Below are 23,601 nucleotides of genomic sequence, written 5' to 3'. Positions count from 1 at the left end.
TTATTTTTACTGGATACTCAGATTTACAGAGAGAAGGAGAGACAGAGAAAGATCTTCCATCCGCTGGTTCACTCCCCAAGCAAGTGACCGCAAAAGCTGGTGTTGAGCTGATCCAAAGCTAGGAGCCAGGAGCCTCTTCTGGGTCTCCCACATGGGTGCAGGGTCCCAAGGCTTTGGGCCATGCTTGACTGCTTTCCCAGGCCACAAGCAGGGAGCCGGATGGGAAGTGGAGCTGCTGGGACATGAACCTGTACCTAGTGGATGCAAGGTGAGGATTTAGCCACTAGGCTGCCGCACCGCACCCTCCTCTCCCCAACTACTTCGCTTCTAATCCAGCTCCCACCTAATGTGCCTGGGCTGGCAGTAGAGGATGGCCCTAAGTGCTGGGGTCCCTTGCACCCACATGGGAGACCTGGAGGAAGCTCTGACTTAGACCTGGCCCAGCTCTGGCAGTGCTACCTTTTGGGTAGTGAATCAGCAGGTGGAATCTCTTTGTCTCTCTTCGGTGTGGCGTATATAGTCTCATAGAAGGAGATGTTTGTCCGAGTTGGTGAGCTGGATCTTAAGTCGTGAGAACTCATCAGGTCAGGGGTTATAGCAAGTGCAGGGTCCGTGCTGATGGGACCGGCTGGCTGCGTGGCCACCGTGTAGACCTGACTGGTGGTGGCCTGTCGTGAGTGGAGATGCTGACCGTGTTTTTGTCTTGATGCGTATAACTAAGAACACCTGGCTGCAGGAGCGGAAAGGCAGTGAGGGGAGGGGTCGGGGACGCCGAGTAACAGGCCTCACCTGGCGGTGTGATGGTGGTGATGGGTAGGAGACCAGGGGGAGGTTGATCGCTAGGGTTGCTCTTGGGGGGGCGTTCCTGGCGCCACTGCAGGGCTGAGCTATCCCTTCTCTGGTGTCTGTAAGAACTCGCGCCCTGGTTCGTGGCCTCTGTTGGTTTCCCTTGGCGGTCCTTGGAGGACCCTCCCCACCCGCACTTTTGCTCTCGCAACCTCATGAACCTGGCTCCTGCCAGGCCTTGCTGACTTTGGTTTTGAATCCCTGGTTTTCTGCTTCCTAGCTGTGACTTTGAGCAGGTGTTTAGTTTCTTTAAGCATCAGCATCAGCAGCCTGCTGGTCTTAATTAGACTCTTCAGTGCGAGGGCCTGCGCTGCTATGGCCCACCGGTGGGTGCTGGGAGCTCATTGCCTGCCCGTCCTTCATGCTTGGATGGTTTGTTCGTGACCGGTCTCTCGGTCGGTACTGAATGTCCTCCTGGTCTGCAGTCATCCTTCACCATGGTTGTCCTTGGAGGTGAAATACAGGGCGATGGATTTGTTGGTTTGTTGATGTTGATTTGTTCCATCCACAGGAGTTCAGCTTCTGATTGTCCACCTGTGTGCTGTGCCTCGGCAGGTCCTCCAGCCCACATGAGGTGAAGTGGCCGGGCCCCGTGAATGCCACAGTGCACGGTGTCGGGACTCTGTGCTGCTGGAGTCATCGCAAACCATAGGGCTGACTCTTGCTGGGGACACCAGTCCTGAGGGGGACGCTGTCCATCTCTGGGAGAGACATGGAAAGGTATGTGGGCAGGGGGAGGTGGTGGTGGGGGGACATGGGTGAGGGCTTTCCTGGCGGTGGGCACCTGATAACCCATTGTCACGTGTCGACTCTTGCCATCCCGGTGTGGTTGCATGTGGGTATGCCAAGGACGGAGCAAGCCGGCTGCAGCCCAAGGAGAAACCTTGCCACGAGGGGGGGGGGTCACTTCCTCCTGGCTCTGGAGAGACTTGTCCGACCCCCTGCTTCTCCCTAAGGTCCACGGGCAATGAAACCCAGGCGGTCGACGGCGGTGGTGGCGTCCACTTTCCGTTCCCCTTCACGCCCTACCCCATCCAGAAGGACTTCATGGCAGAGCTCTATAAGGTGTTGGAGGCTGGCAAGATCGGGATCTTTGAGAGTCCCACGGGCACGGTGAGGATGAACCCTGAGGGGCTGGGATTGTGGCAGCTCGGGGGGCAGGCTTGCTGGCTCTCGTCCCTGCAGATGTGTTCACAGCTCAGACAGAGGAGTCTTAGTTTATCTTTCTGAGCAACAGTGACTTGCTCTATGCAGTCGGAACACAGGCCTGGGGGCTGGAAAACAAAATCAGGGTGGAATTTGAGTTGCATTGGAAAACCGTAACACACGGCACAGAATCTCCCCTGGGCACGTACCTGCTTTGATGTCAGCAACGTGCAAGAGTAAGCCTAGGTGTTAGTCTCCTGGAACCAGGTTCCCCTGTGCCCCGGGGTGCTGGCCAGAGTCCCTGGATCTTTCCTTTCTGCCCCGACACGGGCTGCGTTCCCTGGGAGCTGGCCCCCTGGCAGTTGCTGGGTCGTGGTGAATGCTTTCCTGCTTCTCTCTTGAACTTTATGACTTTATACAGCAAACTTTTCAGTAAAATCTAGGAAGATGTTTCAAGAAAGTTAATGGAAATCAGTAGGAAAAAGGTGCAAAGATCAGGGCAAAAAAGTTTTGAAACTTGTCATTGAGGGGTCTTGAAAAAATCATAGAAAAAAATGTATGTGTCTGGTGCAGTGGCTCAACAGGCTAATCCCCTACCTTTAAGCACCAGCATCCCATCTGGATGCTGGTTCTTGTCCTGGCTGCTCCATTTCCTGGATAGCTCCTTGTGGCCTGGGAAAGGGACAGAGAATGGTCCAAGTCCTCAGTTGCCTACACTCATGTGGGAGACCCGGAAGAAGCCCCTGGCTCCTGGCTTCACATTGGCTCAGCTGCAGCCATTGCAGCCATTTGGGGCAGTGAACCAGCAGATGAAAGATTTTTCTCTGTCTCTCCTTCTCTCCGTAAATCTGTCTTTCCGATAAAAATAAATGTTTAAAAAAAATGTGTCTTGGAACAGCACTGTGGTACACTGAGTTAAGCATTCCATGTGTGCCGGTTGCTCTACTTCCGCTCCGGCTAAAGCAAATGCAGCTGGGAAAACAACAGACATGGCCAAGTGCCTGTGCCACCTGTGGGGAGACCCGGATGGAGCTCCTGGCTCCTGGCTTTCCTGGCTCAGCCCCATCTCTTGTGGCCATTTGGGAAGCGAGCCAGCTGATGGAAGATCTCCCTGTCTCTGCCCCTCTCCAGCTCTGCCTTTCATATAAATAAATCTTTAGAAATGATATTAAAAGAAAAACACTTACTGGAAGAGCATTTTTGCTCCATTCCCCCTGAGCTGTTGGAGTCCCCTCCTGCACGTTGTTGCGCAGAGCCCTGGCGAGCCTGGAGCCCCTGGGTTGTAGGGATCCTTTGGTCCTCCCTGCTGGGGCCTGTCGCCGCACGGAGCTTGACCAGGGGCTCCTGCAGAGGCACCTGTGCATGTGTCGTCGCGTGAAAGGGTCTCCCGTGTCTCCCGCTCGCTGCCAAAGTCTTGGCTGTCTCTCGAGGTGGCTGTGGACTCCCCCGGGACAGGAGTGGTGCAGCCTGGGGTGCTGTGTTGGTGGGGGGGTAGGACTGCTGCATGGCCCAGGACGGTCCCGGAGGGAGAACTCTCGGGATGGAGGATGTCTCGTGTTTTTAATTCATCTTCCAGTAGTGTTGGAACCTTCCCTTTAAACTCGATGCTGTGCCCTTCTTCCCCGGCCACTTGCCCGGGTGTTCCTTAGAGTTATAGCGATTCCTGTTTAGTGCATGCGGATGGCCCATGTCCTTACTGGACCAGTGACCACAGAGATCAGCCCTGGGGAAGCTTCCTTCAGTTCATTTCAATTCTAAAGAGAGAGGGGCGAGACAGGTTATCTGCTGGCTCTCTGCCCAGATGGCCTGGGGGACTGAGACAGGCAGAAGCCGGGAGCTTCAATGGGTCTCACATGGGTGCAGGAGCCCATGGCCTTGGGCCATCCTCCACTGCTGTCCTAGGCCATAATGGGAGAGCTGGATGTGAAGTGGAGTGGCCAGGACCTGAATTAATGCCCATATAGGATGCTGGAGCCATTGGTGGTGCCTTAACCCGCTGTACCACAGTGCCAACTCCCACTGTTTTGCTTTATTTCTTAATATTTATTATTTACGGGCCTGGCCCAATAGTGTAATGGTTAAAATCCTTGCCTTGAACGCGCCAGGATCCCATATGGGCGCAGGTTCAAATCCCGGCAGTTCCACTTCCCATCCAGCTCTTTGCTTGTGGCCTGGAAAAGCAGTTGAGGATGGCCCAAATCCTTGGGACCCTGCACCCGCGTGGGAGACCTGGAAGAAGCTCCTATGGGATACCAGTGCTTTCAGGGAGAGGATTAGCCAGTTGAGTCATTGTGCCAGCCCCAACAGATTTTTAATAATAGCAGAAATACAGCCAGCTCCTGTGGCTCACTGTGTAGCAGGCAGCCTTCTGTTTGGGGTGTTGGTGTTAATCCCTTGTCAGCTGGCTCCCTCATGGCTGTAACTCTGAGGATTGTCCCACTCCAGTCATTCCTGTTCCTGTGTGTGGAGCGGATGTAGAGAGAGGCCAGCTGAGGTCGTGGGGCTGGCCTGGGGACTCAGGATGTTGCCTGGTGGCCTGGCTTGGAGCCTGAAGCTGGAACAGGTTGTTCTGTCTCCCCTGCTCAGAATACACAGACACACTCTTCCCCCCGCTATTCACTATTTCCCAGAAAGCTCTGGCGCTCCGAGAGGGAGAGGGATCCTCCATCAGCCACTTCACTTCCCAAATGGCGGCAGTGGCTGCTGGGCCAGGAGCCTGGAGCTCCTTCCGAGTCTTTTGGGTCTCCCTTGTGAGTGACAGGAGCCCAAGCACTTGTGCCGTCTGCGGCTGCTTCCCCAGGTGATGTAATAGCAGGGAGCTGGAGAGGAAGTGCAGTGGCTGGGACAGGGACAGGTGTCACACAGGGCGCTGGCACTGTAGGTGGCAACTCTACCCACTACGCCTCAGTGCCAGCTTCCTGTGTTCAATTCTGTTTCTGAGTCCCCGCCTCCCTGGGCTAGTCTTGGAGCTGCCTCTGCTGTTTCTTTTTCTTTCTTTTTTAGATTTATTGATTTATTTTTTATTGGAAAGGCAGATTTACAGAGAGGAGAGACAGAAAGATCTTTCATCCACTGGTTCACTCCCCAAGTGGCCACGATAGCTCGAGGTGAGCTGATCCAACAGCAAGAGTTAGGAGCTTCTTGAGTCTTCTACACAGCGTTCCAAGGACTTGAACCATCCTCTGCTGCCTTCCTAGACCATCAGCAGAGAGTTGGATGGGAAGTGGAGCAGTCGGGACACGAATCTGTGCCCATATGTGATCCCCGAGCTTTCCGGATGGAGGATTTGTGAGCCATCATACCCTTCCCTGCGTCTGCTGTTTCAAACTGGACTTCTTCAATGGGGAGAAGGCATTTGGGAAACTGTGTTATTTACCCTCTGCCCTTGAAATGGGGCTTCTTTCTGTAGGGCAAGTCCTTGAGTCTTATTTGTGGGGCCCTCTCCTGGCTCCGGGACTTTGAAGAGAAGAAGCGCCAGGAAGAGGCGCGTCTGCTGGAAGCTGAGTCCGCTGCCTCGTGTGGCACGGGGGACCCAGCCCCACCTCCCGATGGCTCGAGGCCTGCAGGGGAGCCAGACTGGGTCACGCAGTTTGTGCAGAAGAAGGAAGAAAGGGACTTGTTGGACCGACTGAAGGTGAGCTGCGTGACAGGCCATGGGATCTAGAGGGCAAACGGCGCCAGCCAAGATCAGGGTCAAGGCTAAAGGGGGCACGTCCTGCAGCCTTCCATGAGGGGCAGTGTCTCTGAGATCTCTCCTTTCTCCGCCCACTTAAACATTCACTTATTTGAACGGCATAGTGAACAGAGAGGGACTCGTAGAAAAGGAGGGAGATGTTCATTTGCTGGGTCGCTCCCTAAACGGTCGCTCTAGCCGAGGCTGGGCCACACCAAAGCCAGGCGTCCAGAGCTACTTCAGGTCCTCTCAGACGAGTGGCAGGTGGCAGCCACACTTGAGCCATCTGGCATTGCTCTCCCAGGTGTTACCAGCGTGGAGATAGATTGGAAGTGGAGCAGCCTACACGGTGGCTCCCTGCTGTGTCACCAGGACACCTGCTGTGTCGCCAGGCCTTCTGCCAGCAAGGGCCTGGCAGTTACCATTCATCACTCATCGGGCAAAGAACCTGAGCATTGAGGTTGGCAGCCCGGCTCCCTGCCTGCCAGCTCCGTTGAGGAGGAAGTTGGGGGCGGATGAGTTCTGCAGGGCTGAGGGTCCTGGGAGAGCTTGCTGTCCTGACCGTGAGCATGACCAGGTGTGAGGAAACCCCTGGCAGAGCACGGCTCCTGAAGAAGGGGCTGGTGGGGGCTCCCCCGGGCATTCCTTGGTGCCGCCTCACCCTTAGGAGGAGCATGTCAGAAGGAAGAAGCGGGAGGAGCGACTGCAGCAGATTCGACACAACGGGCAGCTCAGGGCTGCAGCCCAGCGCCTGGTGAGTGTGGTCCCACACGGGGTACGGGTTGAGTCCTGCCATTTGCTTGTATCTGGGGTCTCCCCATCCATCCCCCCACCCACGCCCAGTCACTGGGCGTCGGGAGGAGCTGAGGTGTGGTCCCGACAGCCTGGCTGCCAGTCCTGGGCACTTGTGGCTGTCTCCCCCTGCCTGCTCCTGTCACCCTCGGGATGGCGGTGTGGCAACTGAGCTTTCCTCTCCCTCCACTTCCCCTCCTCCTCTTCCATGTCCCCGCAGAGACAGGAGGACGAGGAGACCCAGAGCCTCCTGCGCCTCAGCAGGGAGATGCTGGCGGTGGCAGGTGCAGGCGCGGAGCCGCTGGACCAGCTGGAGGCCGGAGAGGAGGAGCTGGTCCTTGCTGAGTACGAGAGCGATGAGGAGAAGAGACCCGTGAGCGGGTGAGGCCCCACGGCTCCCGCCCAGGGTGTGCGGGAGGACGCGGCCTCCTCCTGCCCCTTCCCTCTCCAGGTCCTTCTGGCTGGGGCCTACTGGCTGCTGCCCTGGTGTGCATGTGGGCTCGGTGGTCCAGCAGCTGCAGGTCGCCTGATGGGGGAGATGCTGCTGAAAGCCGCGAGGGCAGGAGTGGAGGAGCTGTGCTTGAGCCCGACCAGGCTGTGGCTTTAGGTCTCGGGTTGTCAGTCGGGACACACACCGCGCCGGGGTGTTCCTCGCCTGGTGCAGGTGACTGCCGTAGGAACATCACACGCAGCACCTCCCCAGAGAGAGCACCCTTACAGAGACCCCTCAGAGAGCGCCCTTAGAGAGCCCCCTCAGAGAGCCCCCTTAGAGAGAGCCTCCTTGGTACTCTCTTTCATTTCCCCAGCCCCTCCCAAGCCTGCTCTCTGGGGTGGCCCTGGTCCCCAAGCTAGGGACACATGTTTCAGGTCGGGGGAGGCTGCTGATGAGTGCAACAGCCACTCCAGGGCCCGAGGGCAGTGGCTGCTCTGCAAGGGGAGAAGGGAGGGCTAGGCGGAGCCGTGGGACGGCGGGCTGGACATGGAGCAGGGGTCTGCTCCTGGGTCAGGAAGGAGGTGCACGAGCCTGAGCGAGTGAGGAGATGGAGTGGAGCTGGAGCAGGGCGCCATGTCGGCCAGCCGGGTAGGGGTGGCTGTCACTCAGCACTGTGACTGGGAAGTGACACGATCTGACACACACACACACTGGAAAGCCCTGGCTCCCAGGGCGTGCTGGTTCCCTCTGGCTCTTCCCTCTTGAGCTTCCAGCTGGGCAGATGGCTGTCCTGCTGCTGTCGGCAAGTCATGCTCTCCTGGGTCCTCACAGTGTCATCCCTGGGCACTCCGAGGGAGGACTGGTGCTTGTCCCAGCGTTCCCCATGGCCTGGCTGCCCTGGCTGGACATCAGGCTGCCTCTGCCCTCTTTGTCTTGACAAATCTCACCTTGAAGACTGCTGGTTTAGATGCCAGCTCTGCGGCTTTGCTGTTGGCCCCTGTCTCTGTGTCGTGCTGTGTGTGTGTGTGTGCTGTGGTGTAGATGTATGTGGTGTGTGTGAGGTATAATGTGTATCCTGTGTGATGTATGGTACGTGTGTGTATGGCATGTGTGATATCTATGTTGTGTGTGGTGTGTATATGTGGTGTATGTCCTGTGACATATAGTATGTATGTGGTGTGTGTGCTGTGTTTTGTGGTACATAGTGTATATGTGCTGTGTGTATGTGTCGTGTGGTGTACGGTATGTGTATATCATGTATGTTTATGTATGTGGTATGTGTGGTATACGGCATATGTGCATTTGTGGTATAGTATGTGTGTCCTGTGTGGTATATGGTATATGTGGAGTGTGTATGGTGTATAAGGGGTATGAATGATATGTATATGGTTTATATGGGTGTGTATGGTTTATATGGGTGTGTATAGTGTACAAGGGGTGTGTATGGTGTATATGGGGTATGTATGGTGTGTAAGGGGTGTGAATGGTATGTATTGGGTATGTATGGTGTATGTGGTGTGTGTATGGTGTATAAGGGGTATGGTGTATAAGGAGAATGAATGATATGTATATGGTTTATATGTGTGTGTATGGTGTGTAAGGGGTGTGAATGGTGTATATGGGGTATGTGTGGTGTGTAAGGTGTGTATAGTGTATAAGGGGTGTGTATGGTGTATATGGGTGTATGGTGTATGGTGTATAAGGGGTATGGTGTATAAGGAGTATGAATGATATGTATATGGTTTATATGGGTGTGTATGGTGTGTAAGGTGTGTATGGTGTATATGGGTGTGTATGGTGCGAATGGGTGCATATGGTGTATATGGGGGATATGGTGTGTGGATTCCCAGGCCCTTCCTGTCTGCTTGAGGGGGCTCTGTAGACTGGGTTCAGGACTGGAGATGTCTGGGCCCCCAGCATCCCCTGAGGGTGTCAGCAGCTGTGAGCACCTCCACCTGCCTGGAGACTGTCGCCCTGCCCCGTCCCACCTCCTTGGAGGCCCCTGGGGCAAGGACGAGAGCTCCGTGGGGTCTGTGGGCTGTGGTGGGCGATGTGCGCCTTGGGGGTCCGACTGGGAGCCCTCAGTCCTGTAGAGACACACCCCTCCAGGCAGCCCTGCCCGTCTTCACGTGCCAACCTGTCTCCTGGGCCTTGCTGATTGCCCAGCAGGCCGTGCGCAGTGGGCACCCCAGAGACTTCCTTACTGAGCAGGAGGCCACTGCATAGAGCCCTCTTCTCATAGCTATCCTGAGGCAGCTGCACTTGAACTTTGTGCATCTGGTTCACCATTCCTGCTTTTCTCAAATTGGATTTTAAGGTGAATAGAGAGATATGCCTGTAGGTAGCCAGGGTCTGCAAGGGAATTCCGTGTTTTCTCAGGAGCCCCGGCTTGTGCCCTTGGTTGAACTTGAGGCCGGTTGGCATGGGCCTGACCATCGTACCGTCTCCCCGTGCTGACAGTCTCCTGGTCCCTTGCTGGCAGGGGCAGAGTGCGGCCCTGGGAAGCGAAGAGGGTTGCCAGTCCTGAGGGACGCTGGCGCCTCGTGTTCTGCCGGCTGTGGCTTCACTCGGGATGGGCATGCGGAGTTCTCGCTGCTGCCAGGTGCTGGCTTGGGCAGAGGAAGGCTGGCCTGTGGACTGGCAGCCAAGGGGCTGTGGCAGGGCAGTAGGTCTCCCATTGGAGACTAGGGGGAGCCATGTTGATGCTGGGATCTCCCAGGAACAGGTGTTGGTGAAGCGAGAGATGGGGGAGCATCCAGAGCCCTGAGGTGGCAAAAGGCCGGGTCTCTTCAGGACCAGGAGAGCAGGGAGCCTGCAGCGCCTGCCAGAGCTGGCTGTGGAGCTGGGGCTGCTGGCTTTCCACGTGGGGCTGGCGCACCCTGCCCCGTGCTCTGTTCTCCCGTGCGTCCCTGTGTCGCAGGTCCGAGCACCGTGGCAGGTGCTGGCTGGAGTTTGCCAGGGGTGTATCTGAGGAGGCCTCAGCCCTGGGGTGGCGGTGTTGCTGTAGCTTGTCCCCTCGGTTCCCTTGGCTTCTGCAGCGAGGACCCCGTGTGCTGTCCGGGCGGGTCTCGGGTGCCTTGCAGAGGCTCACATTTTCCTAGTTGGCCCGCGTTTCCTGGGGGAAGGCTGTGCTCTGATTGGTTCCCCCACTCCTGTAGGGTGGATGAGGATGAGGATGCTTTGGAGGAAGAACACAGGACTAAGGTGAGTGACCATGTCCCTGAGTCTGTGTGCCCGCCTGGCTCCACCAAGGGCGTACCAGCTGCTCCCTGGCTGCCAGCTGGGAAGTGCCCCTGGGGACCCTCTCACCCCTCAAGGAGCCAGCCTGGCTTATTGCCCCAGAGCATGGAGGGGCAGGTGTTCTGGGCCAGGGGCTGGCGTGGTCTCTGACTGAAGCCCCAGCCTGTGTCCCTGTCACCACCTGTGCCCTCCCTTTCTCTGTGCGGAGTACCTGGAGGTGCCTGTAGTTCCTGTGCCCCTCCAGCAGGGGGAGGCCTGGTGCTGCTCATTGAGGATGTTAAGTTTTGGTTGAAAAAGAGCTGTTTCCCCTCTGCTTTTGTATTTTCCCCAACTTCTAAGAAGTGAAGAAAAGTAAGCTGGCGAGCCTCAGCCCTCCCCTCTCCCCCAGGGATCTTGGCTAAGTTAAGCACTGTTGCCTAGTGGGTGGGCGTCCAGCTCCCTGCCAATGCGGCCCCTGGGAGGCAGTGACGGTGGCTCCTGCAGGACTCCTGCTGTCCACGTGGGAGACCTGCCTGGAGGTCCTGGCTCCTGGCTTCAGCCTGGCCAGCCCTGACTGCCAGGAACGTAGGGATCCAGCCCGTCTCAGAAACACGTCCCCCCACTGCCCGGGCCCCTCAGGCAGTTGGGTTAGGGGCCCGACACAGCCTCCAGAGGTCCCACCTGTGTGCTTTCCCTCGGGCTGCTGGATGTGGGGTGACTGGGGAAGTCCGTGGTCCCCCATCTCAGGATGTGGGGTGTGGTTATTTTGCTTCCGGTTTGTGCGTGTTGTGGCTGCACTCCCTGTCCCCGTGGCTTCCGGGGACAGGCTGCGGGAAGCTCCCCCAGCCCTCGGTGCTTCCCCCGTGCAGATCTATTACTGCAGCCGCACACACTCGCAGCTGGCCCAGTTTGTGCGGGAAGTGCAGAAGAGTCCCTTTGGCAAGGACACGCGGCTTGTGTCCCTCGGCTCGCGGCAGGTACGTGCCACCGAGGCGGGAGAGGCCTTGGGTCTCATCAGCACCTTCTCTCCCTCCCCTCTGCACCCCCTGGCCTGGGAAGGGCAGGAGGGGGCTGGGCAGGGCCGGGCGGCCTGCCGAGGGTCGCTGAGCCAGCCCGGTTGCCTTGCCTCTCTGTCCTGTCCCGCAGAGCCTGTGTGTGAACGAGGACGTGAGGAAGCTGGGTTCCGTGCACCTCATCAATGACCGCTGTGTGGAGATGCAACGTAGCAAGCATGGTAGTCGCTTGGAGAGCCTGCTGGTGGGGCTGCTGGGGGTGACAGGGCAACCTTGGGCCACTCCAGGGACATGGGAGATAAAACTGGGTGGTCTTAAGTAAAAATAACAGGGTGGGTATTCAGTCTGGTGGTCCAAAGACTTCATTTATTTTTATTTAAAGGCAGATTCACGGAGAGAAGGAGATATTCTGTCTGTTGGTTCGTTCCCCAAATGGCCACAATGGCCACAACTGAACCAATCTGAATCCAGGAGCTTCTTCTGGGTCTTCCACACAAGGAGAGGACTTGGGGCATCTTCCTCTGCCTTGCCAGGCCACAAGCAGGGAGCTGGATTGGAAGTGGAGCAGCTGGGACTAGAACCAGCACTCATATGGGACGCTGGCACTTGCAGGTGGAAGATTAGCCTATTGAGCCATGATGCCAGCCCTGGTCTGGTGGTTTAAGACACTTTTACATTGCATGTTGGAGTGTGTGGAATCATGGCCCGCCTTGACTCCAGCTTACTGCTCACGTAGACCCCAGGAGGCAGTGGTGAGGGCTCAGGCAATGGGATGTCTGTGAGCTCCACCTTCCATCCTGTCCCAGCTGTGTGTGCGGAGGATGGGGCGTAAACCAGTGGGGAGCAGTGCTCTCTGTGCCAATGAAAAAATCGCATGGGGCCACTGGCAGCGGGGGCCAGGCTCCTGTAAGGACAGCCCGATTCTTCCCCGTTCTGTGGTCAGCGTCTAGCCCGGATGTCTGGCCCAGAGGCTGGCTGAGGACCAGCTGTCAGGGCGAGGGCCTGGGGAGCAGTGAGTGGGAGGGTTCTGCAGACCCCTCCCCCGGGTGGGGTAGGGGTCTAGGGGGGACTTCGCATCCCTGACCGCCCCGTGGCCCCTTAGCCAGCTGCCACCCTCCGGGTCTCCTCTCGCCTCCAGAGAAGAAGAGCAAAGCCGAGGAAGGGCAGCCAAAGCGAAGGCGGCGGGAGAGCCGGGCCGCCTGCCCCTTCTACAACTACGAGCAGCTGCAGCTGCTGCGGGACGAGGTCCTGCTGGAGGTCAAGGACATCGAGCAGCTGCTGAGCCTGGGCAGGGAGGCCCGGGCCTGCCCCTACTACGGGAGCCGCTTTGCCATCCGCGCCGCCCAGGTGAGGCCCCTGTTGGGGCACAGCATGCGGCCCCCTTCCCGTAGGCTGCCATTGCACCGTGCGTGGTCATGGCACATGGCCATTCCCTGCTAGGGTGCAAAGTCGGAGGCGAATCCCTCAGTGGCCCCGGGCTGCTAAGAGCGGGGACAGCAGCTGGGAGTCAGGGGCGAGCGGGCGCAGGGTGTGCACTGAGAAGGTGCCTGACAGCTTTTTAGAGTGACTTGTGACTCGGGGCCACCTGCAAAGTGGAAGTCTGTCTTCTTGAGCTGCCATGTCTTTATTATTTTAAGATTTATTTATTTTTGCTGAAAAGGCAGTCTTATAGAGAGAGGGACAGATAGAGAAAGATCTTCCATTTGCTGGTTAATCCCCAAATGGCCATAACAGCCAGAGCTGAACCGATCTGAAGCCAATAGCATCTTCCAGGTCTCCCATGGGGGTTCAGAGTTCCAGGATCTTAATCCACTGCTGTCATAGGAGTGGCAGGAGCCCGCAGACTTGGTCTGTCACCTGCTGGTTCCTAGGTGAAGGGGGCTATTGCACTGTGTGTGGTCGTGGCCCGTGGCCATTCCCATCTAGGACGCGGGGTCAGAGGCTGATCCTTTGGTGGCTCCAGAGCATGAAGGTACAGTCACAGCCGGAGCCGGGGCTTGAACCCAGGTGTGCAAAGGAGCATCTCAAGGTGCAGAGATCCACTCCCAGCTCAGTGTCAAGTGTTTCATGTATCTGACGCAGGTAAAAGTCCAGTTGCTGCGGGCCAGTGTGTAGCTTTTCCCTTGCTTGTGTGTCTGCATTGCCCAGGCAGCAAATACAACAGCCTGCGCTGAGCCAGTGGATGGAGGCTCATCCAGTATTCTGCATGGGCGCTGGTTCGTGTCTCAGCTGCTCCACTGCCATTCCCACTCTGCTGGGAAAGGAGCCAAAGATGGCTGCCCAAGTGAGAGACCCAAACTGAGTTCCAGGCTCCTGATTTTGGATCAGCTCAGTTCTGGCCATTGTGGCCATCTAGGGAGTGGACCAGGAGATGGGAGATCTGTTTCCTTCTTTCTCGGTAACTCTGCCTTTCACATGTACTACATCTTAAGAAAAAGTCAAGCTGCGCCTAGCACGGTAGCCTAGTGGTTAAAGTTCTTGCCTTGAATGTGCCGGGATCCCAGATGGACACCAATTCTAATTCTGGCGGTCCCACTTCCCATCCAGCTCCCTGTTTACAGCCTGGGAAAGCAGTCGAGGATGGCCCAAAGCCTTGGGACCCTGCACCTGCTTGAGAGACCCAAAATCGCTTCCTGGCTTCTGATTGTCACAGCTCCAGCCATTGCGGCTGCTTAGGGAGTGAATCAGTGGACAGAAGGTCTACTCTATATCTGACTTTCCAATTAAGAAAAACTTTTTTTTAAGGGAAAAACAAAACAAACGAATAGGAACTTAGGCAGGACGGGCAGGCAGGGGTAAGGTGAGGGCAGTGAACGTCACGGCTCACGTGGTGTTCCCGTCCCCGGCCCAGCTGGTGGTGCTGCCCTACCAGATGCTGCTGCACGCGGCCACCCGGCAGGCCGCCGGCATCCGCCTGCAGGACCAGGTCGTGATCATCGACGAGGCGCACAACCTGATCGACACCATCACCAGCATCCACAGCACCGAGGTCAGCGGTTCCCAGGTGGGCCTGGTGGCGAGCGGGGCGCCAAGGTGACTGCCCTGCACGGCTGCAGGGGTCGCGGGGGGTCGCAGCCATGGCCTGGCCTTTCAGCAGATCCCGGAACTCTGGGGACTGAGCGCCACCTTAGCACCCTGTTCCCTCGCTCTTCCCCTGCCCCTCCAGTTGGTTCCAGGTGTTTCCAGTGGTTCTGTGGGGACCAGGCATGGGGTGCGCCTGTGGTGGGTGGGCCGCTGCTCATGTCGGGAGATTGGAGGGAGTGTGAGATCTCTGTGTGCTCTGTGTTCTGTGCCACGCACCCAACACACGCAGCCCACATCTCACCACTGGGTTCCGACTGACACCCACCACCTCCAGTGACCAGTGCTGGGTGACCAGTGCGTGGGTGACCTTGGGCCGGGGTGTAGTGGCTACCTCAAACCACAGCCTGCTCGTCTTTCCCAGCAAGCACAAGCTAGCAGGCAGATCCTGTCCCTGGGGACCCAGCCACTTGCTTTTCCCTGCCTCAAAGGGGACCCAGGGGCACACCCTACTGTTGCCAGCCTCAGGCTGCCAAAGCTCGGTCCTCGGGGCTGCTACTGGGTGGGGCACATCCGAAAGCGGCTTGCGTGGTGTTCCCTATCGGGGTGCTGGGTGTTGTCCAGGCTGCTCGGCTTCCAATGCGGCTTCCTGCTCATGTGCCCGGGAAGGCAGCAGGGGATGGTGCGTGTCCATGGGCCCCTTCCACTCTCTAGGGAGAGCTGCATGGAGCTCAGGCTCCTGGCTTCGGAGTAAAGCAGTGGATGGAGGGTCTATTTTCCTTTCCCTTCTTCTCTCCCTCTCTCTGTCCCTCTGTGACTCTACAGCAATAAACAAACCTTGAAACACAAGAAAGCCCCTTCCTCTTGGGTGTGCCCCGCCCCCTCTTGCTTCCCATCTGCCTCCTGGGTGGACGCCTTCTGAGCCTGCCACCCCGCCTGCTCGCCCAGCGCCTGGCCCACCTTCACTCCGTCCTCGGCTCTCTTCCCCAGCTCTGCCAGGCCCATTCGCAGCTGCTGCAGTACATGGAACGATACGGGTGAGGCCCTGCTCCTGCAGGTGGCGGGGGGGGGGTGTCCCACTCGGCCCCCGTGCCTCCCCCCTGACCACATCTGCTCAGAGAGGAGGCCCCGGGGGTCACTGTCCTTAGCCTGGAGCAGCGTGGTCACAGTGTTGGCCCATGTCCTCGGTTCCTTGCGAGGCTGCCCTGTGTGGCCTAAGATCCCTGGCCTCCTACAATGACTGGCTCTGAGGGCGCTGGGCCGTGGCTAGCCTGCTTTCTCTGGGAGGACTAGAGGCCCTTCCTGGTGGGTGGAAAGACCTGCACAGGGGTTGGGCTGGGCCCTGGTTGGGGACGGGAGGAGCCGCGGGCACTGGTCCCCATGGCCCTGGTCGGGCACTGCTCCCCATGTCTCTTGCTTTCTGCATAGGAAGCGTCTGAAGGCCAAGAACCTGATGTACATCAAGCAGATTCTGTATCTGCTGGAGAAGTTCGTGACGGTGCTGGGGGGTAAGAGGACACCACTGCCGGGCTGGCTGCCAGTGTGCTTCATTGAGCGTGGTTCTTGGCTGGCAATTTAGAGGCTCCTTGTTTCCTGAGCCGCCTGGCCCCGCATCTCTCTAAGAGGATCTGTTTACTGGCTCACATTTTTCTCCTGCCTGCCTCTCTAGGCAGTGTTGGTGTGGTAAGCTTAGGATACAGCTGGATTGCGTTTCCTGTGCTGCTGGGGGTACTCCTGGTGTCCCTTACACAGGGACAGCCTGCCTGGCTCCCACTGGGGGGCCGCGAAGGCCGCAGTCCTCAGGACAAACGGAGCAGTGAGCCATGTGCGTGCCCTGGCCTGGCCTGGGGTGTGGAGCCCTCGGCTCCTGGGTGCAGGCTGCCCCGCGTTCCCTGCCGGCCTGCCCTGTCGCCCGCCTCATGGTGTGTCATGTGAGGCCCCCGAGCAGACAGGGAGAGTGTTCTGGCAGGATCTTCTCTCCTATTGGTGTACGTGGCTGCCGTCTTCCCCCCCCCCGTCGCTGTTGGATCACGACTTTCCCTGTTGCCAAGGGCAACGTACATCTGCCTCCCCCTCTCCCACCCTCTGTCCTCCCCTGCCCTGCAGAGGGTGGGGCGGCCTTTCTGGCCCTGCCCCCACTCCAGGAGGAGGTGGGTCTCAGGTGCCATGTGGGATGTCCTGGGACCTCTTGCTGTCCCGGTGAGTGGGTTCTCAAAGTGCCATCAGCCCGCAAAGCAGAAAACCCCACCCGGCTGCACATGCTCACATGAGCGCCGTGTGGGGCGGGAGAGCACCGGGGAAATGGGGGCCAGAGGCCTGCACCCCAACCTGTCGGAATTCCTTTTTGCAGGGAACATCAAGCAGAACCCCAACACACAGAGCCTGTCGCGGACGGGTAAGGGAGCCAGCCTGGGCCGCCGCTGTGAGCTTCGCTCTGGCTTCAGGGCGAGGCTGCAGCTCCCAAGGCCCGTGTCTGCTTGCAGGGACCGAGCTGAAGACCATCAACGACTTCCTCTTCCAGAGCCAGATAGACAACATCAACCTGTTCAAGGTAGAGCGTGCCACCTGCTGGCTCCCATCTGAGAGACAGACGGGGTCCCCCGTTGGCTCGCTCACTCCCTGTTATCTGAGGTGGCCAGAACCCGGCCAAGTCTGAAGCCAGAAGAAGCTAAGGTCTCCCACACGGTGGCGGCACCTGCCGGCCAGGGTCTGCGTTAGCAGGAAGCTGCAGTCGGGAGCTGGCGCTGGGCATTGAACCCAGGCCCTGTGGTGTGGGATGTGACAGCCAACACCCTCCCCAGATGTCACCTTGTGATGGGGGCACTCATGTTTGCTTTCCTCAGCTATGGGCAGGGCACACGGCAGAGTACGTGAATTCCTCTGTGCCCACACAGCCTGACATCTGAGGATTTGACACACAGCTAGTTACTTGACCCAGAAAGCAACAAGCCAGTGAGAACAAAGGGTTATGGGGTCCGTGCGTGCGGGTAGGCCCACCTACAGGCCGCTCCCCCTCCCTGCCCTGCCCTCGCTTCTGCTGGCATAGTCTTTCCTGAGGGCATGGCATGGGTGTGGCCCGCTTCCTGCTGTTTTGGGTTGGGGCTTTGCCCTGGTACCCCTTCTCACCTTCCCACCTCTGCGGTGGGTTCCACTTTTGCCCAGCCCAGCCCTATGTGGCTGCTGGCACTTAGCGCCCCCTCTGAGGACGGGTGTCCCCTTCTAGTGCTGTTGTCCCCGCCTGGGGCTGTCTGCAAGCCGGGGACCCTGAGGCGCAGAGCCCCCTGGTGGCCAGCGGAGGCAGCCTCTGCTCGGGACCCAGCATCCTTCCCAGCTTTTCTGCTCTGCTTCACACCAACTTTCCCTAGAACCTGACACCTTTCCCTTGTCGCTGCCGCTGCCGCCATCAACCCCGGCAGGTGGCTGGAGATCCAGTCACCTTTGGTTCCTTTGCTCTCCCTGGGTCCCTCATGCAGACAGGTGCCTGGCCCTGGTGGCCCATGGGAACGCTGAACTGCCGTGGCTGTTCCTGCCCTCCGCTGCCGTCTGGCTTCCCACAGAGCAGCTGCTAAGCCGCTAAGCCGTTCCCGAACAGGCGCCGTGTGGCACCCTCTTGTACCTTTTTCTTTTTTTAATTTCCCTGCTCAGTCTTACTCTAGAGGCCTCACTTGGATGCTGAGGAAGGAGCCCAGGGGACCCCGGCATTTCTGGCTTCCCTGGAGTTCCCAGAGCCAGGGGCGTGTTTGTGCAGCAACACAGAAAGTGAAAGCGTCCGAGTGTTAATGACAGCTTGTGAGGACCTCGGGGACAGCTTGTTCACTCCCGGGCGTCTCTGCCCTTGCAGGTGCAGCGGTACTGTGAGAAGAGCATGATCAGCAGGAAGGTACCTGCCCTCCGTGCGCCCGGGCTGGCCCAGGGTACCCCCTCCCTGCTCTCGACGCCCCGGGGCCCTCGTCTCCCTTTCTGAGCTGGACCTGCTTTGCCGGTGCCCCTGGGCCATCCTGTCCCCTCTCCCTGCTTCTCGTTCCCGCCGTGGCCCGCCCTCATCAGCCCTCCTCCCGGTCCAGCTCTTCGGTTTCACGGAACGCTACGGGGCTGTGCCCCCGTCGTCCCGGGAGCAGCGCAGGCTGGCCGGCTTCCAGAGCTTCCTGCAGAGCCTGCAGCCTGGGGTGACTGAGGGTGAGTCCAGAGGGTGGCACGGGAGCGGGCAGCAGACCCCGGGTGAGGACGCGCCTGACTTCTGCTCCTGCACAGCTCCCGCCACCCCCGATGAGGACCCGGCTGCGGTGCCACGGCTCGCTTCCCCACTCATGCACATCGAGGGCTTCCTGGCAGCCCTCACCACGGCCAACCAGGACGGCAGGGTCATCCTGAGCCGCCAAGGTGACTAGTGGGTGTCTGCCTGGCCCGGCGCTCTTCGGCCGAGGAGCCGCCTGGGCCAGGGAGCCGTCATGAGGAGCCTGGGAGGGGCGCGGTGCCGAGGGGTCGTCTCGGGGCTGAGAGCAGGTGCCGTTGCCCCTGCGCTGTGCCTGCGGCCCGTCTCCTGGCCCTCTGAAGCTCCGCTCGTTCCTGCGGGAATGGAGGGTGCCTGCCCTCACACCTGCTCTCCATGCCCAGCAGGGACCCCTCCCCCACGGGTCTGCCCTTTCCTTATCAGGCAACCTCAGTCAGAGCTGCCTCAAGTTCTTGCTCCTGAATCCAGCTGCACACTTCGCCCAGCTGCTGAAGGAATGCCGGGCCGTGGTCATCGCCGGCGGCACCATGCAGCCAGTAAGGACATGCGTCCCAGCCTCCTGTGTCCAGTGCTGGGGGGGGAGCTGGGCAGGGAGTGGATGCCCAGTGAGGCCTCACCAGGCGCCCCTGGTCAGCTTGGGCAGGCCCTGCAGTGTCCACCAGGGGGCAGTCTGGGCCAGCGGGCAGGTGCACGATGGGGGCGCCTGAGCTCTTCAGCGTTTGTAGCCAGGATCCCACATCTCCCAGGAGATATTTTTATTGTAGCAAGCAAGAGATGAGCAGAAACGGGGGAAAACTTTTAACCTGAATTCCATCCTCAAGAACCCGTTATGGTGTGTGTCACAGTCGCCTTTGGGTGTGTAATTTTTACATAATGTGCATACATATTTTACATGCAAAACAAAAATCTTAACTATTTCTATAGGATTTTCTTCATTCAGCCACAAAATGTCACAAACGTTTGTGTTCTAAAAAAGGTTTGAGAGGCGGAGAGAGACAACATCCATTTGTTTCACTCCTTAGAATCTCACAGTAGCGCGAAGCCAGGAGGAGCAGGGAGCTTAGTGGAGGGTCCCTCATGAGCCTTTTGTTGACTTTCAGAGTTTGCTTTTTCTTTAAAAGATTTATTTAATTTATTGGAAAGGCAGATGTACAGAGAGGAGGAGAGACAGAGAGGAGAGGAAGCTCTTCCATCTGCTGGTTCACTCTCCGACTGGCTGCAACGGCTGGGGCTGAGACGATCCGAAGCCAGGAGCAGAGCTCCTCCAGGCCTCCCACGCGGGTGCAGGGTCCCAAGGCTTTGGGTCGTCCCTGACTGCTTTCCCGGGCCACAGGCAGGGAGCTGGATAGGAAACGGAGCTGCTGGGATTGGAACTGGCATCCATATGGGATCCTGGGGCACAGGCAAGGCGAGAACTTAAGCACTAGGCCACCATGCTGGGCCCAAACAGTGTTTTTTTTCATTATGGATTTTCGGTTTTAATTATGTAAGCTAGTCATGTGTACCAAAGTGAAATTGCGTGGGTGAATGGCGGAATAGTCAGGTCACCCCTTGGAATGCGCATGCCCCGTGTCAGAGTCCGTGGCTTTAGTCCAGGCTGCGCTCCCCACCCCGCGTCCTGCTGAGGCGCCCCCTGAGATGCTGCCTCAGTACTTGGGCCTCTGGTACCCCTGTTGAGACCAGATGGGGTTCCAGGCCCCTGTTGGCTTTGACCTGGCCCAGCCTGGCTGTTGTGGGCATTTCAGTGAAGAGACAGGTGGAAGATGTCTGTCTGCTCTTTAACTGTGTTTCAAAGTAAGAATTCCTAGAGACAGGCAGTAGGAAAGGTAGGCGTCTGGGAAGTCTTCCCTCCTGTGCCTTGCTCTCCTGCCCGCCCCTTGCAGGGAGAACAGATTAGCTCCTGGTCTGTTTTCCCAGCACTTGCACTCTTTTTGGAAAAGCAAGTAAATACCCAAGAGTCGTGCCCCCCCCGTCCGAAGAGTATTTTTAAAAGGTCACATAGAATAGAATTGAAAGACAAACTTATTTTGGTGCAAAATTAAAATCTGATTTTCTCCTAACAGGAATTTTTCGTGGGCTTGCCGTAACTGTTAGGTGTACGCCCCAGTGAAGTCTCAGAACACCTGTGTCTCCACCTAGTGGCCAGACGTGGGAATGTTTGCTAGTCTGACAGTTGAAGGCCCAGGAGACTTTCTCAGTTCTGGCTAGGGCTTGGCTGCATGTGGAATTCTAAAATTCCCATTGCTGACTCGGTGTGTGCAGGTTCACTCCCTGAGAAGGCTTGCAACAGCAGGATCAGACCAGAGCCAGGAGCCGGGGTCTGAGGGCAGCAGGGACCTAGGTTCTTGGGCTCCGTCCCAGGCTTTATGACATGTGTGCTGAGCAGAAGCTCGGCCATCCACACCAGTGGCTGTGACGCACACTTGAAGCTGGGCGCTGGGTGCTACGTTTGCCCTGCTGCTCCTATGTGTAGTTTCAGCAAGATGGCCCCACATGATGTGGTTGGATCAGCACCTTTTTCCCCCTTCTTCCTCTCATCTCCCTGTGGACTTCTGCCTCCAGGCCCATCTCCTCCCCACCTTCCCTCACGTCTGAAGTCCCTTCTTTGACCTTGTGGCCTGCAGGTGTCTGACTTCCGGGAGCAGCTGCTGGCATGTGCCGGAGTGCCACCAGAGCGAGTGGTGGAGTTTTCCTGTGGTGAGGACCCGGGTGCGGAGTGGGCTGGGCCGAGCATCCATCCCCATGCTGGCGCAAGCCCAGGGGCTGTGGAGCACACAGGCTGGGAGCCTTGCCTGTGGCCAGCTCACGCGCTCGCTGTCCTGGCTCTCCCCAGGTCACGTGATCCCTCCAGACAACATCCTGCCCCTGGTCATCTGTGCCGGGCCCTCTGGGCAGCCGCTGGAGTTCACGTACCAGCAGAGGGAGCTGCCGCAGATGGTCAGTGCCAGCGGTGGCCCTCTCAAGCTGTGCTGGGGCAGGAGCGGGCACTGGTGGGGCACCTGGGCTCCCCAGAGCTGGCACCGATCAAGGCTGTGTGCTTCCCCCACCCTCACATAAGCAAACTTGAAACCCCTAGTGTCCCTGAGGGATGAAGCCCACTTCCTGTGGCCCCCGATCCTAGGCTGTTCTTTAACAGGCCTGGCGGTCAGTGCCCAACTGTTGTGAATGGTGCCTACTGGGACACTGGGAGGTGGGGAAGGAGGACCCGGTGGTGGCACCCCAAGTGAGCTTTCTTGTAGGATGCCGACACTGGGATGTGTGGCAAAGGCTGGCATGTTCCACCCTGAGCCGCGTGCAGGGCACCTCACCTGGCCACCGTTCTCTTCCCATGCCATCATGCCGCGGGTCCCCCCTTGGCTGGAGGTCCCTGCTCCGGCAGCCGCTGAGGGTGGAGGCTGCTCCATGGGCCCTCGTCTGCCTGCCTTAGATGGACGAGGCCGGTCGCATTCTATGTAACCTGTGCAACGTGGTCCCTGGAGGGGTGGTGTGCTTCTTCCCCTCCTATGAGTACCAGCGTCAGGTCCTTACCCACTGGGACAAGAGTGGCCTGTTGGCCCGCCTGGCTGCCAGGAAGAAGGTGAGTGGCCCCCGGGCACCTGCTGGGGAGGACAGTGACTGTCGCATTGTGCCCTGGGTTTTCACGTTCTCGCCAAGGTGTTAGGCTCCTCTTAGTTCCCTACCTCAGCATTCGCAGCCTGGGGCCTTCCCCATGCCCGATTCTGGGTTTCCAGTGCCCATGCTGGAGGACGCAAGGCCCAGAGCAGAGCTGCAACCCAGCACCCCAAGCCCCTGTTCTGGGTGGTATTCTCTGTCCACCTGCAGATATTCCAGGAACCCAAGAGAGCAGGCCAGGTGGAGCAGGTGCTGATGGAGTATTCCACGTGCATCAAGGTGAGCAGTCATCGGGGCGGAAGGATTTAGCAGCTAGGGATGTGCATGTGGCACTGGGGACTTAACAGCGGGGGTTGAGCGTGTGGCTGCCAGCCGTGGCCTTGGCACCTCTTGGGCCGGTGTCTCCCACAGTGCTGCAGCCGGGCAGGAGGCATGGTGACCGGAGCCGTGCTGTTCTCAGTGGTCGGAGGGAAGATGAGTGAGGGGATCAACTTCTCAGACGACCTAGGCAGGCAAGTGGGGGCCCCCTGGGCAGCAGGCTGTTTGCGGCCTGATGCCACGGGCAGGATGTCAGCCGTGGGGGAGGTGTTTTAGCAGATTTGACCTTGGCCCCTATGGGGGAGGTGCAAGTTGGATAGATGATGGTTTCAGGACACAGTCTCTGGGCTAGCCTGGGTCTCCTGGCCCATTACACACCCTCTGCAGGTGGCAGGCTCAGGAAGGGAGGGGGAGTTTGTGGGCAGGTCTGGGCAAAGGGAAGATGGCGTGAGTGTGTGCCCTCCAGGTGTGTGGTGATGGTGGGCATGCCCTACCCCAACATCAAGTCCCCAGAGCTACAAGAGAAGATGACCTACTTGGACCGGACCCTTGTGAGTGTCCCCAGGGATCCGGAGGAGGGGGTGCTGCCATGGCTGTTCCCTGTCCTCAGCCTTCTCCAGGGAGGGAGGGACGGCGGCAGTGACATCACCTGTATCCTTGCAGCCCAGAGTCCCAGGCCAGGCCCCCGCCGGGAAGGCCCTGGTGGAGAACCTGTGCATGAAGGCCGTCAACCAGTCCATAGGTGAGCCCCCTGCTGGAGGGCGGTGGGAGGAGGGCCGGAGGGACAGGTGTCACGGTGGCTACTCTGCCCCTGTCCAGGCAGGGCCATCAGGCACCAGCGGGACTTTGCCAGCATCGTGCTCCTGGACCAGCGGTACGCCCGCCCCCTGATCCTGGCCAAGCTGCCTGCTTGGATCCGAGACCGCGTGGAGGTCAAAGCCGCCTTTGGCCCTGCCTTTGCTGCCATGCGGAAGGTCAGTCCCGACTCCTGGTTGGGGGGCAGGGGGTACCCCAGTTCTGAGCTGGAATCTCTCATACCTCCCCTCTCTCTGCAGTTTCATCGGGAAAAGGCTGGCATGCCCTGATGCTGGCCGTACTTGCAGACTTTGATTCTGGGCTGCAGGGGTGCTGTCCTGGATGGGGAGGCCAAGTCCAGACCGGCTCTTCCAGCACCCGTGGATTTGGGCTGAGGCAGAGAAGCCACCAGAACGCTGGGTGCTGACAGCTCGCAGTCATGCTGAATCCACCCCGGAGAAGTGCCATCCCTGGAACTGACTGCCTCTGCTCTTTTTGGCAT

At 58.6% G+C, this 23,601-nt stretch overlaps 1 protein-coding gene across 1 annotated transcript; it reads left to right on the top strand.

The window, feature by feature from the left end:
* The first annotated feature begins 1,375 nt into the window (after positions 1-1,375).
* DDX11 (DEAD/H-box helicase 11) lies at positions 1,376-23,462 on the top strand. Its single transcript, XM_040978732.1, has 27 exons — positions 1,376-1,566; positions 1,803-1,959; positions 5,402-5,626; positions 6,333-6,419; positions 6,678-6,838; positions 10,049-10,094; positions 10,979-11,086; positions 11,256-11,343; positions 12,261-12,469; positions 13,974-14,126; positions 15,134-15,180; positions 15,572-15,651; positions 16,494-16,538; positions 16,627-16,694; positions 17,985-18,023; positions 18,208-18,319; positions 18,395-18,523; positions 18,798-18,910; positions 20,999-21,071; positions 21,208-21,311; positions 21,802-21,951; positions 22,197-22,265; positions 22,398-22,498; positions 22,771-22,855; positions 22,968-23,046; positions 23,124-23,278; positions 23,360-23,462. The coding sequence occupies exons 1-27, from the start codon at positions 1,559-1,561 to the stop codon at positions 23,387-23,389; spliced, it is 2,721 nt and encodes a 906-aa protein (XP_040834666.1). The 5' UTR covers positions 1,376-1,558; the 3' UTR covers positions 23,390-23,462.
* The last annotated feature ends 139 nt before the right edge of the window (positions 23,463-23,601 follow it).

Source organism: Ochotona curzoniae, unplaced genomic scaffold (assembly GCF_017591425.1).
Source record: "Ochotona curzoniae isolate NIBS_2020 unplaced genomic scaffold, NIBS_Ocur_1.0 contig_2927, whole genome shotgun sequence".
Taxonomy (NCBI): Eukaryota; Metazoa; Chordata; class Mammalia; order Lagomorpha; family Ochotonidae; genus Ochotona; species Ochotona curzoniae.
Note: the sequence above shows the minus strand (reverse complement) of the source record. Positions and strands in the feature narration are given on the sequence as shown.